The sequence below is a fragment of the Stegostoma tigrinum genome, chromosome 29 (genome assembly GCF_030684315.1).
Source record: "Stegostoma tigrinum isolate sSteTig4 chromosome 29, sSteTig4.hap1, whole genome shotgun sequence".
Classification (NCBI taxonomy): domain Eukaryota; kingdom Metazoa; phylum Chordata; class Chondrichthyes; order Orectolobiformes; family Stegostomatidae; genus Stegostoma; species Stegostoma tigrinum.
Window position 1 is genome coordinate 36,594,771 of NC_081382.1, and position 19,177 is coordinate 36,613,947.

At 43.1% G+C, this 19,177-nt stretch overlaps 1 protein-coding gene across 2 annotated transcripts in view; it reads right to left on the bottom strand.

The window, feature by feature from the left end:
• Window positions 1–731: 731 nt before the first annotated feature.
• Window positions 732–19,177, bottom strand: part of cercam (cerebral endothelial cell adhesion molecule) — a 91,452-nt gene continuing 73,006 nt past the window's right edge. Inside the window, exons 13-14 of one of the 2 annotated variants that reach the window (XM_048559240.2) lie at window positions 9,137–9,389; window positions 732–3,812 (exon numbers count right to left, since the gene is read on the bottom strand). In XM_048559240.2, the coding sequence (XP_048415197.1) occupies window positions 9,149–9,389 (241 nt within the window). In that variant the 3' untranslated portion in view covers window positions 732–3,812; window positions 9,137–9,148. Of the gene's footprint in view, window positions 3,813–9,136; window positions 9,390–19,177 lie in introns of those variants that run through there. The other variant, XM_059638295.1, reaches the window with a different exon arrangement.

Consider the following 19,177-nt stretch of genomic DNA (forward strand, 5'->3'; position numbering starts at 1 on the left):
CTGGCCTATTACCATAATGCATTTTGTGTGGTATGATCTGCCTGTACTACACGCAAAACAAAACTTCTTATTGTACTTAGGTACGTGACAAAAATAATTCAAATCAAATCAATTTATCTAATGTCTTCACTGCATCCGGTATGTATTTTAGAATCCAGGCTCTTGATGTCATCTTAAACCTCAGGAACTCAAGTACATAATGGTCATTTCTGCAGATTCTGTCATTTTAATAAAAACAGGTTGTATCTTTCATCAGAATGACTGTATTTTCAGAAGAATTAGGGAGTCTGCTCCATGATGACACTGCACCTGCTTTGCTTACCGTGGTCTTTGGATTTTTTGAAATAAATTGTACTTTGAAATGTTAAGAACCTCGTGCACATATGCTTGAAGTTGTGTAATAACATTTCTGAACAGTTGATTAAAAACATCTAGTATTTATGTAAGGATGGATGCTATTTAGTTGATGGTGTTTACCCTCCATACAACTGTATTATAAACCTCAATTTAACTACTGACACACCCTTTTGATGTGCCATCTTGACATTATGAGAGGTAGTCTATAAATAAAGTGTTTTCCTTTCTCCTGAACATGTCACCTGGCTGAACATCTGTTTTGGCTCAATGTTAGATTTTTAACTGGTAATGTGCCAGTGATTAATGGTGCTATAAAAATGCAACATGTTGTTTTAGTCCAGAACAATATTTAACCATCATTGGAATTCCTCAGGGACTTGACTTTATTTGCAGTGAGAATAAAATGGAACATTCTCCAGGACACAGGGCAAGGAGTAAAAATGAAAGGGTTGAAAAAAGACCACAGGGCCATTGAATTTGAGACTTTTATAAAACTCAGACCAGCTGAACAGTGAAAAAGTGTGGTGAAGAAGATATTAATCCATAATACATAATGAACCCAATTCCAAAGAAATGCTCCACATGCATGTCAAACATTTTCACTGGTTTATGCTGAAATTCAGTACACACAGAACTGTGACTCCAATACAAAACTGAGTGCACCAACATCTCCATAACAACGGTATCTCTGAACCTCCCCTTAAGCACTTTGAACAGTGGTAGCAGCTGATGATTGTCTACTTATTAACAGATCCCAATGATTCACTGAGACCATGTTCCAATGTATGCTCTAGCTGTTGAGAACTCCACACCAGGAGAACAGGAGGAGAAGCATTTACCTAATAATCCAGGTTCAAAAAAGCACAGTTAAGATTGGGAGCACAACTTGTGCTGTGATCCTGAGGAGGAAGGTCAGTTTGAGGCCATTCTAGTTCATGCAGCCAGAGAAGGATTACAGGCCCTCCCCCAATCCCGTCCTCCATCTTCCCATCCCAGCACCAGCAATTCCTTCAATGATTCTGGTCACCACTCCCAGCTTTCTATGAAGTTGAGTTTCTTGCCATCAGTCCTTAATTTGTCTAAATTCAATGTTACCTTGGGCTAATATTTCAATTACAACCCTTTCTTCTCATCATACTACACCCTGTATTGATGCCTCTTCCTAAGTGTTTCTGCTGTCTTTCAATTCAATTCTTTATTCCTCAAAGATTTAACAAGGAGAGATAAGAAAGTTGAATTTAAACAAATCATAGAATCCCTACAGTGTGGAAAGAGGTTGTTTGGCCTATTGAGTTTGCATAACCCTCCGACAGCACCCCACCTAAACTCTGCCCGCCACCCGATCACCGCAATCCTGCACTTACCATGGCTAATCCACCTAACCTGCACATCCCTGGATGCTATGGACAATAAAACATGGCCAATCCATCCAACCTCTACACCTTTGGACTGTGGAGAAAACTCACGCAGAAATGGGGAGAACGTGCTAACTGCACACAGACAGTCATCCAAGGCTGGAATCGAATTTAGGTCCCTGGCGCTCTGACGTAGCAGTGCTAACCAGCTAACCACCATGCCATCCACATGTGGCTGGGTTTAGAATACAAAATGGCTGAAAAAAGTGAAAAACGAAAGTTTGAAAGGCTCTGTCAGAAAATGATCAGTGAAACATTTCCTCTTCTGTCTGTAAATGTAGGCCAAGAACCAGTTAATTACTTTACCAAACTGTTGTAATATCATTCTTGAGCTGCTCACTCCCTAGTTCAAGGCCAAGTTGTGTTTGGAATTAATTCCCCCATTTCTTGAATTTTATTCCCTGCACCTATATTAAGGCAATATCTGGGGTCTAGGGGGCATGAACTCTCTAATATCTTGGCCATGGATTATTGATAAAGCCAAGTGTATGTGCAGTGTGTTATTGGTTCATAAGAGTCCATTGTGCATTGTTTGTGTGGGCCAATCTCACCCACTTCCTAGCAAGGCAGGAGGTCACATGCGACTGGACTTGGAATCCAGAGGCCACCTGTAATGCTCTGCCCATCAATGGTAATTGTGGGGAATTTAAATTCATAACTACATCTGGAATAAGTTCTAATCACTAATAAAAATAATAATCTGGGGTCAGAATACTACATCTCCCACCTAACAGCACCATTGGCGTAGCTCTTCCCTCCCTCCTCTTCCCGCACGGTGTTTAAAACAATGGCTCACCATCTTCTCCAGATCAATAAATGCTGGTCTCAACAGTGATGCCTACATCCCATGAATGATTTTAAAGAAAAAAAAATCACAGAACCAATGGATTGTCATGTGGTTCACTAATGGCCTTTGGGTAAGGAAATTACCAAGTCTGGCATATGTGTGACACCAGGCCCATGATGATGTGATTGACCCTTAACTGTCAGCTGAAAGAGCTGAGCATGCCATTCATTAGGGATGAGTAATCAAGGTGACCTTGTTAGTGAGGTGCACATCCCAATACTGAATTAAAGAAAAGGACTATTTTGAGATGGATGAAGAGCCTGAACTCACCCAATGAGATGTAAATGCCTGCTTACAGACAGGACTCAATGGATCTTCAGTCAGGAGTTCAGCATTAATTTCTTTTTCTTGCCGTTAGCAGAGGGCCTCTGTCCTAGCTCAGTTTTACACTGCAACCAACAGCTGAGATCAGCCAAAACAACAAAGACTGGCTGTCAGATCTGGGCCCTCTAATCAGTAGGGCCTTACAAGACATAGTTACACACATAAGGCTCTTGAGGTTCACGGAGTGCGAGGACACATTCATTCAAGAGGAATGGTCACCAACACCTTTCAGCAGCTTTTCCCCTTGTGTTGCCCGCGAGGTTTTATTTCCACAGCATTGTACAGTGCAATACAAGGCTATGCCCTCTATGGTGATGTGCTCAAATTTTAGTTTCTCCCTTTCTCTCAGCACCCAGTCTCAACTCCTCCACCTCAGCAGTGAACAGCTGCCCATCAGTGCTGCCTGGCAGAAATAACCTCTCAGGGCAGCTGGGCTTTCGGGTCGGAAGAAAGACTGGACAGCGATCCTGAAGAGAGGCTCATTCAGAGTCATTCTCTATCCTAAACTACGGCATTGGTGGGTCAAGGAGATGGATTAATGGGGGAGGTGGACCTGAAAATTTGGCTTGTTAGACACACATCTTTCTTCATATTGTTGGTGAGTTGGGTTCAAGATAACGCTGCAATGATGCACCAATTTTTAGTGCTGGGCAACAATTCCATATTTCACACATGTATGTCAAGTGCTGAAAGGGGCTCGAACAACTTTTCTTGTCGTACAGTTTCATCTCTTCAGCTGTGTGGCCTTTGTCTGAAAGATGAGCTTCGGTTAAAGTTTGCAGCATTGCAGCTGAGCAATCTTCATTCAAGCTTTGACAGGTCTATCCATCCAAATCGTCATCTTCTGCAGAAAGTCAACTTTCTGAAAACTGAGAAAGTAAAATGAAATTAAAAGTAAATTATTGGAGCTACTGGCTGACAAGTGCTGGGGTCCTGGTCAACATTCTTTCTAATTTTTTTTCCATCTACGTGGACCTCTGAGGTCTGTGCACGGCAGCAACTTCTCGGACTGATAATCAATGTCACGATTGTCATGTTGAAGCCGCTCTCCAATTGGGAAACCTTGGAGCAGTTGCACATAACTGTGCAGCTTAAAGGAAGCATTGGTCCTGATGGACTTCTTCATATGGTTTTAAAGGAAGTGGCTAGTGAGATAACTGATCCATTGGTTTTGATTTTCCAAAACTCCCTTGATTCAGGACATTCTCATTTGGTTGGATGATAGTGAACATAACCCTATTATTCAAAAAGGAAGGATGGCAGAAAGCAGGAAAATGTAGCCAATTTGCTTAATACTAAATAGGGAAAATGTTAGAAGCTAATGTTAAGAGTTTATGGCAGGGGAACTTGGTTAAGTTTGAGGTGATCAGTCAGAGTCGACATGGTTTGTGAAAGAGAAATCATGTTTGACCAATTGGAGTTCTTCAAGAAGACACCATTTGTTGTGGTTGAAGTGGGGGGGAGTGATGGATGAACTGTACTTGGGTTTCCAGAAGGGATTTTATAAGGTGAAGAATCAAAAATTATTGCAGAAAACTAAGGGTCACAGTGTAGGGGATATCACACTGGCAGAAACAGGAGACTGGCTGGCTAACAGGAAACAGATTGTAGGCATTAATTGGCACTTTTCAAGTTGGCACAATGTAACCAGTAAAGTGCCACAGGGATCTGTGCTGAAACCTCAATTGTTTATAATTTATGTAAATAACTTGGATGAAGGGACAGAAGGTGTAGTCGACAAATTTGCTGATGACACAAAGATAGATGGGAAAGCAAATTGTCATGAAGATGTAAGGAAGCTACAAACAGGTATTGATAGGCTAACCAAGGGGACAAATATGTGCCAAATGCTATGTAATGTGGCAAAGTGAAATTGTCCATTTTGGCAGGAAAAATGAAATGAAAACCATCTGATCTAAATGATGAGAAACTGCAGAACTTGAAAATGCAGAGCGGTCTGTTTGTCCTTGGGTATGAATTACAACAGTATGGTATGCAGGTACAGCAAATAATTAGGAGAGGTGATTGATTGTTACAACATATCCCTAGAGAAATTGAATACAGAAGTAGTGAGGTTATGCTTGATTTATGCAGGTCATTGGTGAGACTGCATTGACAGTCTTGTGTGCCGTATTAGTCACCTAAATAAGGAAGAATGTAAATGTATTGGAAGCAGTTAATTTAAGGTTTGCTCAACTGATACCTTGATGCGTTGGAACAGGGTAGGAAAGGGTTGTTTGGACAGACTAGGCTCATATTTGTTAGAGTTTAGAAGAGATAGCTTGATAGGCACGTATAATATCCTGAGGGATTTTTACAGGGTGGTTTTTATAGTGGGCAAATATAGAACCGGGGTAACTGTTTAAAAATCAGGGTTTAAATCAGAGGTGAGGCAAAATTTTTAGAAGTGTTTTCAGCATTGGGTTGAAAGGTAATCAGTGGCAGGCAGGAATGTGGATTTGAGGTTACAATCAGATCAGCCTTGAAAAACAGTGCAGGCTTAGCAAAAGTTTATCTATCTCAGATTTCAAGTTAACAATTGATGCATCATCCATGGCTATTGCATACAAAAGTTCCAAACATCTACCCTTTTGTGTGTTGAAGTGCTTCCTAACAATTCTCCTGAACTGTCTGGCCCTAACTGTTAGACAATGTCCCCTAGTTCTAGAATCCTGTCTTTCCTGTTAATATCTTGAGGATTTCAATCAGCTCACCCCCTAACCTTCTAAATTCTAGAGCAGGGGGGTTAACCCTAATACCCGACTAATATTCATCCCTCAAGCAACAACACAAAAATATATTATCTAGTTATAGTTGCATTGTTGTTTGTAGGAGCTTGTTGTGAGTAAATTGGCTGCTGCATTTCTTACATTCCAAGAATGACTACATTTCAAAGTCTATTATTAAGGGAGCTTTAACAATCCCCTTGGAAAAGCATAGTATAATTTTTAAACATGTCGACATGGGAAGGAAGACTTCATTTGGCAAATTTATTAGAATTCTTTGAGGTTGTAATAGTAAGACAGATAAAGGAAAACAATCAATGTACCATATCTGAATTTCCAAAAAAAATGTTCAAATAAGATTTCACACAGAAACCTAATTGGCAAGCTAAATGTTCATAGATTTTTTTTGGGGGGGTGTAATTTATTACCATAAATTAGGATTTGCTAATCGAAAGGATGCAGCAAGTGGACATACACAGGAGATTTTTCAAATCGGCAGCATGTGACTAGCAAGAGTTTCATAAAGACTAGTACCAGAGCTTCAGCTATTTGTAATATAAATGAGTAACTTGGGACGAAGAGACAAGCAACCAGCCCTTAAAATGCATGGGGGCAGTGGTCACATTGTCCCTGAAAGCAGCCAAAGTCCTAGGAAAATTCAATCACTGGCACAACCAATCAGACAGAAGTCTCTCTCCCAACCAGCGTGGACCGAATCGGTGAGGGCATCAGCAGAGAATGCAGCAGTCAGAATGTGAATGTGGCAATGAGCAAGGGTGGAGAAAGCAGGCTCACTGAGACAGGAAGTACAGACAAATGGGAAGCCAGGCAGGTGAGGCCTGGGTGCAAGGAGCAAGGCTGGGTTCCAGGGTGGGGAACAGAGTCTGGGGCTGCAAAGGAGAATGAGAGTCTGCGACGAAGAGAGAACAAATTCAAAGAGGGTAAGGGTCTGTAATGTAGGGGGGGGGGGATGTCAATGGGGGATAGAGGTTGCGAAGTTGAGCGAGAAAAACAAAGAATATTCAGTAAATAGGGGTCCAGGAAAATTGAAGTAATGAATTTCTTGCAAATGAATGTGGAATCTCTGGCTTAACGGTTTTAGAAGCTTTGATACAGGAGGAAAAATGTAGAGGATGCTGAAGCAGTGTTCACTGCATAAGTCGGATAATATAACATTGAACAGTTTTATTTCATACAAATTTGTATTTATGCATTAAAACATCTTGAAGTGTCTCTCATACTGTAAGCATATTCTTGAGATACAGGGGTGCTGATAGAGGCAAGTATACAATTACTTATCTGTGATCTCACCAGTCCACAGGAAGCCTGTTTAGGCTGATGGCTTTTTGTGTTTAAAGTCTGTGTCAGGTTTTTTTAATTGAAATGGTGCAGCAGGCTCCATCAGCCAAATAATCCACTCCTGCTCTTATTTCTTGTGTTCAGAGACTGCAGGAACTTTTTTTTTCAGGAGACTTATAGATATTAACAGATATGTTCTCAGAGAGTTTGGGATGAGCAAAGAGCTGGGCTCAATGCCAGGAACTTCCCGGCAATGCAGGATGTCATCTTGCCTGCAACGCGTGGTACGATAAGGCAGGATAGTCAGCCTTCCTGATTACAGCTGGGACTCCCTCATTATGGCTCAAAATAATATAGTTCAGCAATTCACTTTCTGAGAATAGATGTGGATCCACCTATTACAGGAATAGATCATTTAATGTGACTTTAGAAATATAGGCATGTTTCATGCTTCTAAAATGATGGTAAACATTTGAGCTCATGTGCCATAAAATAACAAAACACCAATTTTGCCAGGGTGGCAGTGCCACTGGTGAGAATTTGTTGGTCACAGTCCTTCTGTAGGTTACCGTGACCTGACTGATACCGATGGCCTGGTTTTAAGCCTGGACAGAGACTATGGTAAAAGGCAGCACTGTACCATTGGATTGTCCTACCCTCCAGAGCCCGGGTGGGGGAGCGGAAAACTGAGCTGGTCAGCGGGTTAGGGCTGAACGTTGAATGGAGGAGAGGAAGGCTTGCAGACACTCTCAGGTGAACGGTCAGAGTTTGGGGACAGCTCGCAGGATGGTCCTCACTGTCCAGATGAGGAGACTGAAAACACTATGATCGGAAGCTGTGGTGAGTAGGACCCACTGACAACTTTAAATGCCCGCTCACTAGGCTCCTGTCAGATAGGCAAGATTGACTCCAGCTCTATTATTGCTGTTACACGTACAATACATATCTGATCAAGGCTCCTGAGGTTAGGCTTGGACTTAACTGAGATCGCACCTTTATCACGGGGTCAGGATCCTGATACTTTCCCAGAGATCTGGTCTCGAGATACACAGGAGGCCATTTACGATTAAGATGAGGGAACAATTTCTTCATGCAGAGGGTTACAAACTTGAGAGTTCAAGTCACTGACTATATCAAGAAGGAGACAAATAGATTTCTATATTCTAAAGGCATTAAGAGGAATGGAGAGAGATCAGGAGTACAGTGTTGAGCTAGGGGATCAGCCATGATCATATTGAGTGGCAGAGCAGGTTTGAAAGGCTGAATAACCTCCCCCAGTCCAATTTTCTCTGTTCCCATCCCGCATCTTGTTCCAATACTGTTAGGAATCTGGCAGAGGACCACGTCACCAATAGAACTACATCCATAGGAAATATTGGCACCTTTAGGAGACGGATGGGTTGGGGGGGGTGGGGGGGGAAAAGAGTTAAATCCTTGTGTAGCCTCATCCCCCACCTTCACCCACCTCACTTGGATAACCTTTGTAATCCTACAGCCCTCTGAGATATCAGCACTCCTCAAAGTCTGGCCACTCCATTAACCCTAATTTTCTATTTATATCTGTGCCTACAGCTGCCTATGCACTGGAACTGCCTCCCTAAATCGCTCCTATTCTCTAAGTCTCACTCTGTTCCTTTAAAATGGCCCTTGGAACCCACCTCTACAAACGGGCTTTTGGTCTCCTGTCCTTGTTCCACCTGCTGTGCTCAGCAGTAAATCTTGATGAATAATCTCTCTCCCGTGAAATGCCTTGGGATGTTTCTACCTCGTTAAAGGTGCCATCTAAATGCAAGTTGGTGTTGTCATATCCCCTCCAATTAAGTGACTGCTCCATCCTTCATGACTGAGGGGGACATCAGCCACTGTGGAATGAACCACCGTGAAACTGGGGGACTGTAACCCAATTCTGTTTCTTGCTCTCTTCATTTCAGAACAAGGTGAGGCTACACTGGATCAGTTTAGTACAGGCTAAGGATCACCCCAAGGTTTATTCCCAATTCACTTCACCTTAGGGTAGCCACTTTACCAATTGAACCATCGGCAGAATAGAATCTATCACCAAGAGGAGTTTGAGTTAGCACAGACAATCCGAACAGCTTTCTCAACCCCATTACCCAGAGGCTGCAGCAAGGAGCTCACGATAATCATGTGCCTGACTCAGCACTGACCTTTTGTCAGGATTACAGTTCATCCCTGGAGGAAGAGCCAATGGACTGACGTGAGGCCCCGTCTTGTGAGTCCTTCAGCGTCTTTTGCGAGCCGCTCCAATCCGTCTTCACAGAGTCATCGTCCCAGATGGTGGAGGTTTCGGTGTCACTGTGCCAGGCAGGGTCTCCAGTATAGTGACTGGGAAACACCAACAGTGGATGGACAGAAAACGCCTTCAGGTCTCGTTTGGGGTAAACTTTCTTATATTCCTCACTGTTGGAGATAACAAGATACACTGCATGTCAGAAATGCATCCCTGTAATGTGTTATCTAGAATACGCTGACTGAAAAGGTGGGAATAAATTCATTAGCAAGTTTCAACAGTTTATTGGTAGATATCCCATCCAAGGGCAAGAACAGGGGATGAATTACTGGATTGCTCTTTCAAAGAGGTGGCAGAGAATGGGCTCCTTCTGCTGTGTTGTTCTATGCTTCTTGTTTCTTGCTTTCCTCTCTTGAAATCATTACTGGAGGGGGCTTGAAGAGGTGGACCCCACTTCTGAACAAAGCAGCCTTTCGCTTGCTAGAAAATCGGTGCCATGTGAGTGACAGATCCCAGGTTGACCAAGCAATGGAGGTGGCTCAGGAAGATTCTCAGCTGAGCCCAAATCCTTCCACACAGCCATGGCCTCGGTGCCTGACCCCTCCACACTCAGGCCAAATGCACGGCAATGATTCAAACATCAGACAGAAAAAAAAATTTCAGTCAAACAGTCCAGCAGTTCTGAGATAAATCTTAACATTTCCATTCCATTATAGTAGTTTCGCAACACCATGCAGTACTGCACCAATGCCCCAACACTAACCCTGTCCTATACTCTACCAACGCCCCAATATTGCAACAATGTCCAACACCAAAACACTACCATACCAACTCCCCAAAACACTACAATACTGTATTAAACTGCACCAACAACCTCAACACTGCAACAATGTCCAATACTGCAACACTGTACTATACTAATGACCTGACATTGTAATAATGCCCCAACACCGCGCTGTACTGCACCAACACCCCAACACCGTGCTGTACTGCACTGCACCAACGCCCCAACATTGCAACATTGACCTATCCTTGCTGACGCTCCAATACTGCAACACTGTGCTAAACTCTACAATGTTCTTACATTGTAACACAGTCCTATACAGTACCCACGCCCCAACACAGCAACACTCTGCACACTCTACTAATACTCCAATATTGCAAATGTCCCATCACCATCCTTTACTGTACCACTGCGCCAACATTGCCCCTGTCCTACCATTATACCAAAGCCTCAAACTACAAAAGCCCCCCAATAATGGAAGAGAGTCCCAATTTTGCCACACAGTCTCAACATTGCAACAGTTTCTTACACTGCAACAGTGAGCACAAATTAATATCATTCATTGGCTATGCAATTCGGGGGTTGCCTGAGGTTGTGAAAGGTATTCTGTAAATCCCTCTTCTACTTCCCTTGAATGGGCAGGCCAGCTGAGTTGATCTCCAGGCTGCTGAGTGAGATTAAGAGTTCATTCATCCACAACAGTGGGTGATACATTTACAAAACAGACCTTGGAGCTGAGCTCAGGAACATTAAAACACTAAAGCAATCGTTACATTTCAGTATTTTGATCATTTACTGATGTCACAATTCTGGTTTAAGTCCAACAATAACACAAAATCAGAGTGTTCCAGGCCACTTTTTTTTTGACCAGATTTCTACACAGGCCCAAGTCAGCACAAAAACAGGATCAAGTAAAAGGGTTAACAGTAAGACATTACATCACTCCACTTTAACAAAGAAACCTTCAACCATGTTAAAGCCAAACTGTGTAATTTTCACTGGTTCATTTCCAAGTGTTAGTTTGTGTCCCTCAGTGGCAGCTATAATTTATGATCACTTTAAATGTTGACCACACTGAATCAGAAGGATAATAGCCAAAACATTGACTACTCCTTTTCCTCCTGATGCTGTCTGGCCTTCTGTGTTCCTCCAGCCTCCTGTTTGTCTATCTTGCAATGGAACTATGTCACAAAGATGAACACAGCTATTTCCCCGCTCACAAGGTTGACAAAAGACTTGCATTATATGTCCTTCATGGCCATCAGGCATCTTAAAGTGCATCACAGCCAATGTAAGACTTTTGAAATGCAGTTGCTACAGGAAGGTACACGTGCAACCCTCTTGTGCACAGCAAGCTCCCATAAACAAACATGGTAACAAACAGCATTGTGGCATCCCTTATACATCAGCGGTTACAGTGGTTCAAGAAAACCGCTAACAACCACCTCCTCCAGGGCAATTAGGGCTGGCTTAATCAACAACACCGCATCCCATGAACAAATCTATTGAACAGAAACTGCTTCAGGGGTGTTGATTCAGGAGTAAATATTGGCCGGGCTATCAAGAATATGTGCACTGTTTTCCTTTGAGATAATGTCATGATTGCTTTTACAGCCACATAAACAGGCAGACTGGATCTTGGTTTCACATCTTATGCAGGAAGGCAGCACCTCTGACAGTGGAGCACGCCCTCAGTACTGCATTGGAATGTCAGCAGTGATTTTGATGTATTTGTGCTTAAGGTGTGGAGTGGGACAAGACATTACTGTAAAGATTCAACATTTGTTGCCCATTTGAAGTCATCATAGAACATAGAACATAGAACAGTACAGCACAGAACAGGCCCTTCAGCCCACAATGTTGTGCCGACCATTGATCCTCATGGATGCACCCTCAAATTTCTGTGACCATATGCATGTCCAGCAGTCTCTTAAATGACCCCAATGACCTTGCTTCCACAGCTGCTGCTGGCAACGCATTCCATGCTCTCACAACTCTCTGCGTAAAGAACCTGCCTCTGACATCCCCTCTATACTTTCCACCAACCAGCTTAAAACTATGACCCCTCGTGCTAGCCATTTCTGCCCTGGGAAATAGTCTCTGGCTATCGACTCTATCTATGCCTCTCATTATCTTGTATACCTCAATTAGGTCCCCTCTCCTCCTCCTTTTCTCCAATGAAAAGAGACCGAGCTCAGTCAACCTCTCTTCATAAGATAAGCCCTCCAGTCCAGGCAGCATCCTGGTAAACCTCCTCTGAACCCTCTCCAAAGCATCCACATCTTGCCTATAATAGGGCGCCCAGAACTGGACGCAGTATTCCAAGTGCGGTCTAACCAAAGTTTTATAGAGCTGCAACAAGATCTCACGACTCTTAAACTCAATCCCCCTGTTAATGAAAGCCAAAACACCATATGCTTTCTTAACAACCCTGTCCACTTGGGTGGCCATTTTAAGGGATCTATGTATCTGCACACCAAGATCCCTCTGTTCCTCCACGCTGCCAAGAATCCTATCCTTAATCCTGTACTCAGCTTTCAAATTCGACCTTCCAAAATGCATCACCTCGCATTTATCCAGGTTGAACTCCATCTGCCACCTCTCAGCCCATCTCTGCATCCTGTCAATGCCCCGCTGCAGCCTACAACAGCCCTCTACACTGTCAACGACACCTCCGACCTTTGTGTCGTCTGCAAACTTGCTGACCCATCCTTCAATTCCCTCGTCCAAGTCATTAATAAAAATTACAAACAGTAGAGGCCCAAGGACAGAGCCCTGTGGAACCCCACTCACCACTGACTTCCAGGCAGAATATTTTCCTTCTACTACCACACGCTGTCTTCTGTTGGCCAGCCAATTCTGTATCCAAGCAGCTAAGTTCCCCTGTATCCCATTCCTCCTGACCTTCTGAATGAGCCTTCCATGGGGAACCTTATCAAATGCCTTACTGAAGTCCATATACACCACATCCACAGCTCGACCCTCATCAACCTTACTAGTCACATCCTCAAAAAACTCGATAAGGTTTGTAAGGCATGACCTACCCCTCACAAAGCCGTGTTGACTGTATTTGATCAAGCCATGCTCTTCCAGATGGTCATAAATCTTATCCCTCAGAATCCTTTCTAACACCTTGCAGACGACAGACGTGAGACTTACCGGTCTATAATTGCCGGGGATTTCCCTATTTCCTTTCTTGAAGAGAGGAATTACATTTGCCTCTCTCCAGTCCTCAGGTACGACTCCAGTGGAGAGCGAGGATGCAAAGATCTTCGCAAGTGGCGAAGCAATTGCATTTCTCGCTTCCCAAAGCAGCCGAGGACAAATCTGATCCGGGCCTGGCGACTTGGCAATCTTAATGTTTGACAAAATTTTCAGTACATCAGCTTCCTCTATCTCTATCCATTCCAGCATGCACACCTGCTCTTCAAAGGTTTCATTCACTACACAGTTCGATTCTTTCGTAAAGACAGAAGCAAAAAACTCATTTAGGGCTTCCCCTACCTCCTCAGGCTCCACACACAAGTTCCCTATGCTATCCCTGATCGGCCCTACTCTTTCTTTGACCATTCTCATGTTTTGAAGATGTGCGGTTTTTAGGGCTGGAAACACTGTTTTGTGTCTCGAGTTCTGAGTTTATGCCACAGTCACCACTGTTGAGGGTATGCAGGACTTCTGGACTGTTTGGCTTGGCTCAAGATCAGGTCCCATCATCCAACCGGCATCATTCTGAATCACATGGAAGGATAAATGTTTGATTGCACTCGACAAGTTGGCAATTCTCTCCCCTCAAAATGCTCGGAAACAAACTGATCCAAGCAGAACATCGAAACAAACAGGAACTTGTTTGAAAAGAACAAGTGGAGACCTGAGCTAACACAGTAATTGCTAGAGAAACTCAGACAATGTGAGGAGAGTGAAGCAGAATTAATATTTTTCTTTGATAAAAACTAAAAGGACTGCAGATGCTGTGAATCAGGAATAAAAACAGAAGTTGCTGGAAAAGCTCAGCGAGTCTGGCAGCATCCACGAAGAAACAAAAAATCAGTTAACATTTTGGGTAAACCCTTCCTCAGAGCTCTGAGCTTTTTCAGTGACTTCTGTTTTTGTTCCTAATATTTTTCTTTGATTGAGACTTGAGCCACTGCCTCTTGTGAAGAGGAGGCCACCAAAAGTTCCACTCAACTCAACATTCCAGGAGAGGTCCATGTTTTGAGGTGGGTGGTGTGGGGTAGTCACGCTGCTTCCGTAGGGGTTTCGCTCTAGTATCTCACTCAAGTGGCCATTTTTCACGACCTCTTGCTCAACCTGGTGCATTGCGAGCTGGCCTTGAGAGTCAAATGTGGCATTTATGCAGAGCGGGAGATATTTGTTCTAAAGTGTCCAAACATCGAATATTAGTAAAACATCGAATAACAGCAAAAATGATGGAGCTAGGAAACATAAATTGACACAAGACTCTTATGGACTTGACCAGAAAGATGTGGAAATGTTTTCTCCCCTTATGGGAGAATCTAGGACTAGAGGGCATAATCTCAGAGTAAGGAGTCACCCAATCTGAATAGAAATGAACAGAAATTTCCTCTTTCGGAGGACCAGAGCATCAGTAGAATTCTTTATTGTACAGAACTGTTCTGCCTCAGTCATTAAGAATATTAAAGGCTGAAATAGATTTTTAATTAGTGAGGGAATCTAAGATTATGGGGAAAAGCAGGAATGAGAAATTGAGGATTATCAGATCAGTGATGACCACATTGAATAATCAAGCAGACTCCATGCCCCCACTCCAACGTTTTAATGGATGGAATTAGAGCAACAAAAGTTGATACAATTTGCATTACAAGTACACACTGGAAATTAGGGATGTTTTAAGACAGAATATGGACAGGTAATTGAGGTGGATGATGTTGGGACATTGTGAGGGACTGGAGTTAACAAACTCTTTGAGCTGGAATTATCTCCGATTGGAGAAACATTGCCAGCAACTTTATATACAGTTTCAGATCTGGTAGGATTGGTTTGAAATTCCATGAGATGAAAACAAATGACTCAGTCACGACGCACAGAGACATCTTCACAGAACAGAAGACAGGCTAACACCCAAGGATTTCCTTCATGGTGAATTAGCTGTCGCCAGGAGACCAGTTGGATGCCCAAAGGTCCAGCTCCAAGAATTCCAGACAGACATGAAAACCCCAGGAACTAGGAACCACTAGAGAGGAGCAGAGGTAATATCACCTTTGGGACAGCCTGTCTCACCATAATCATCAGTAGCTACAGAGGCTTGCCAACAGATGCCAACTCCAAAAACATCCACACACAATGATACCTGATTATCACTTCATGAGTGCAGACCCTGTACCTCATGGGATTGGCATCTCTGCAGTCATCAGCAAAAAGTGCAGCTCATGAAGCTACCCTGTCCCAAAGACTTTGATTTGCTGCTTGCCCCTCATCAGGCATGGCCACAGGCTACTGTCACCTTTGCCAGATATCTGTATATGAGCAGTATTGGACAAAACACCCTGATAGGAACAGATGTGGAATTTTATGCACCAATCCAATATCACAGTTGCTCCTCAACTGATTCCTGAGGAGTTAGAAACAGTTCTGGGCCAAACAGAGAACGTACAATCACAGATGAAAGAGCAGACAGGCCTGGTCTCGAGAATATCTCCGTTGCTGCGCAGTTCTCATTCACCAGAGCACCCACCGCTATCCTGACCGTTACTAACATGTTGATGACGTGTTCAGAATTCAAAAGGTTGATTTTCTGGGCAGCTTTTCCTTTTCGAAGGAAAGCTGTAATTTGTGCTCCATGCCAAGAAAAACTCAGTAAGAGAAAATTCACAAAGTCTGGATGTGATCATTTGTCTGGAGATTGGGCCAACTCATGCTGTAGAGATGATTGAGTGGAACTCTCTGATATAGCCGTATTAGATGGCAGTCTCACCAACCTGCGCCAATACAACATAAAAACTGCATTTGTAACCACTTCGCTTCAGCAGGTGGAATTAAGCAACTAATAAGTTCTTTTCAATCCTCCTTGGGGAAAAAAAAAACAGTTCAATTGAGGTACTCAAACTGACGCTGGATGATTATTTGGATAGAAATTTAAGAGGCAGGAGATTGGCATTAGGTAATTGAACTGGCACAGGCACAAAATGAGCCAAATGGCCAACTTTTGTGCTGTAACAATTCTGTGATTTCAGATAGGTGGACGTAGAGGGCAGCAGTGAAATAGTGGCAATGTTGCTAGACTAATAATCCCTAGGGCCATAGGTTTACAAATTGGGGATACGGGCTCAAATCCCCTCTGACTAACAACAGTGACTTTCACTAGAGGCACTCCTGGGCTTGGTGAAAGACAAGCTAATACTCCAACAGTACAGCAGGCAGGTATGTTGGAGGCTGTGAACAACACCTAGGGGGTTCGGCTGCATAATTCATTGAAAGTTGTGTCACAGGTAGACAGGGTGGTTAAGGTGGTGTTTAACCACACCTTCATTACTCAGACCTTTGAGTACAGGAGTTGGGATGTTATATTGAGGTTGCATGGGACGTTGGTGAGGCCACTTTGGGAGTACTGTGTACAATCCTGGTCGCCCTGCCATAAGAAGGATATTATTTAAATGGAGAGGGTTCAGAAAAGATTTCCCAGGAGGTTGCCAGGAATGGAGGGTTTGAATTATAGGGAGAGGCTGGAACCATTTTCACTGGAGCATGGGAGGTTGAGAGGTGACCTTATAGAGGTTTTATAAAATCATGAGGAGTATAGATTAAGGTCAAAATTAGACGGCATATTTTTAAGGAGAGAGGAGAAAGATTTAAAAGGGACCTGAGGGGCAACACTTTCAAACAGAGGGTGGTTCATAAGCGGAAAGAACTGCCACAGGAAGTGATAGATGAAGGTATAGTTAGAACATTTAAAAGACATTTGGACAGGTACATGCATAGGAAAGGTTAAAGCAGGATATGGAGCAAAAGTAGGCAAGTAGGATTAGTTTAGTTTGGAAACTTGGTTGACATGGACAAGTTAGACTGAGGGGTCTGATTCCATGCTGTAAGATTCTGTGACTCTAATGGGAAGCATGGCATCAAAGTTGGCAGAAGTGAACATCAGGTTAAGTAGGTACAACTCCAAGGGGCATTGTCACTTACAATGCCCCGATCCAACAGGCACATTTTTGTAAGTACAGCTTTGGACCCTGCCAACTCAGTGGGCACTGTTCAGTGTAATGATGAGGTGAAACAAGTGTTAAGATGTAAAACGAAAACAGAATTTGCTGCAGAAACACAGCATCAGTGGAGAGAGAAAGCAGAGAGTGAAACGTTTCAGATCCAGTGGCCCTTCTTCATAATCAAGATAAGTTTCCTGTTTTCAAGACAGCCAGTGGGTAAAATCATTTTCGCATGAAACTGCTTAACTATCCGTGCACTGCCCATGCTCCAGGAACAACAGATATAGCTTGTTCATAACATTTCCCACGGGGCCAAAAGGTTTTTACGAGCATGGACCGAGCCACTCAGCCAATTATCTGTTTCTCTTGTGCCTTCCCTGAGGACAACAAAAGTCCTCCTGGCCAACTGCAGATGGTCAGACTGTTAGAAGAGACAAACTATTTCAAGACTGATCTGTGAACATCCCATGAGGTAGCTGTTTTGGCAAGTTTGAACAGGCTTTGCTGCTTTCAGACACGTATTAGGGCACAATTAACATAAGTACAGAGAACTTGAGATAACAAAGTGTGGAGCTGGATGAACACAGCAGGCCAAGCAGCATCTGAGGAGCACAAAAGCTGACGTTTCGGGCCTAGACCCTTCATCAGAAAAGCCTTTTCTGAAGAAGGGTCTAGGCCCAAAACGTCAGCTTTTGTGCTCCTAAGAAGCTGCTTGGTCTGCTGTGTTCATCCAGCTCCACGCTTTGTTATCTCAGATTCTCCAGCGTTTTCAGTTCCCCTTATCTCGACTTACAGAACAATCCTTCATTAGGGGGCTTATTTTAAAGTGGGAATTGCTGTGTTTAATGGGCCCATTCTTCACTGGTATTAGTCAAACACTGGAGTAAGAGGGGAAGGCAATGGCCCAGTGGTATTATTGCTGGACCGTTAATCCAGACACCCAGAAAATGTTCTAGGGACCTGGATTCGAATCCTGCCATGGCAGATGGCGGAATTTGAATTCGATTCAATAAACTTCTAGAATTAAGAGTCAACTGATGACCATGAATCCATTGCCGATTGTTGGGGAAAAACCCATCTGGTTCAATAATGTCCTTTAGGGAAGGAAACGGCCATTCTTACCTGGTCTGGCCTACATGTGACTCCAGACCCACAGCAATGTGGTTGATGCCTAACTGTCGTCTGGACAATTAGGGATGGACAATAAACACTGCCTAGTCAGTGATGCCCTCATCCCATGAATGAATAAAGGAAAAGAAAACACAAGTGCCTTTTCTCCTCACATTAACAGTACATCTCCCTGAGATACCGGTGCTTCTCTAACTCTAGCCTCTGAAGAATCCCCATTTTAATCACTCAATCTTTCATGGCTGGGCCTTCGAGGACGTAAGCTCTGGAATTCGCTCCTACAGGTCACTGCCTTTCTTTCCTCATGTAAGATACTCCAAAAAGCTTAGCTCTTTGATCAAGTTTTGGTTGATCGCACTAATATTTCTTAAAGGCGGCTCAGTGTTGAAGCTTCTTCCTACTCAGATGGAAGAAGTCAGTAATATTTGGAAAAGAATGTAGTGAGTAGACATGAGCTCAATTTTAAGGTAGACAAAATCAGTATGTCATTCACAAGTTTTACTATTCTTCTGGGCTTGGCACTTTGGTGATATTCAATTAAAGGCACTACACGAACACAAGTTGTTGTAACACAATCAGCTGAAAATCTATCATTAATAAATACAATGGCATGGTACAAAGCACATTGAACACGAGTAGGATTACCAGCTGAAACAGCCTTGTTAAAGATCAATGTCTATATTTGGTGTTAACAAATCAAAATGCGGTTTTAGAATGGTATGTAGGAAAAAACACAGCAATGAGATAACATGACCAGATTATCTGGGTTTTCTTTTAAAAAATGATGGTGGTTTAGGAATAAACATTGGCTATGGACACTACCCTACACTTTTACAGACTCTGCCATCAGATCTTTCGTTCACCT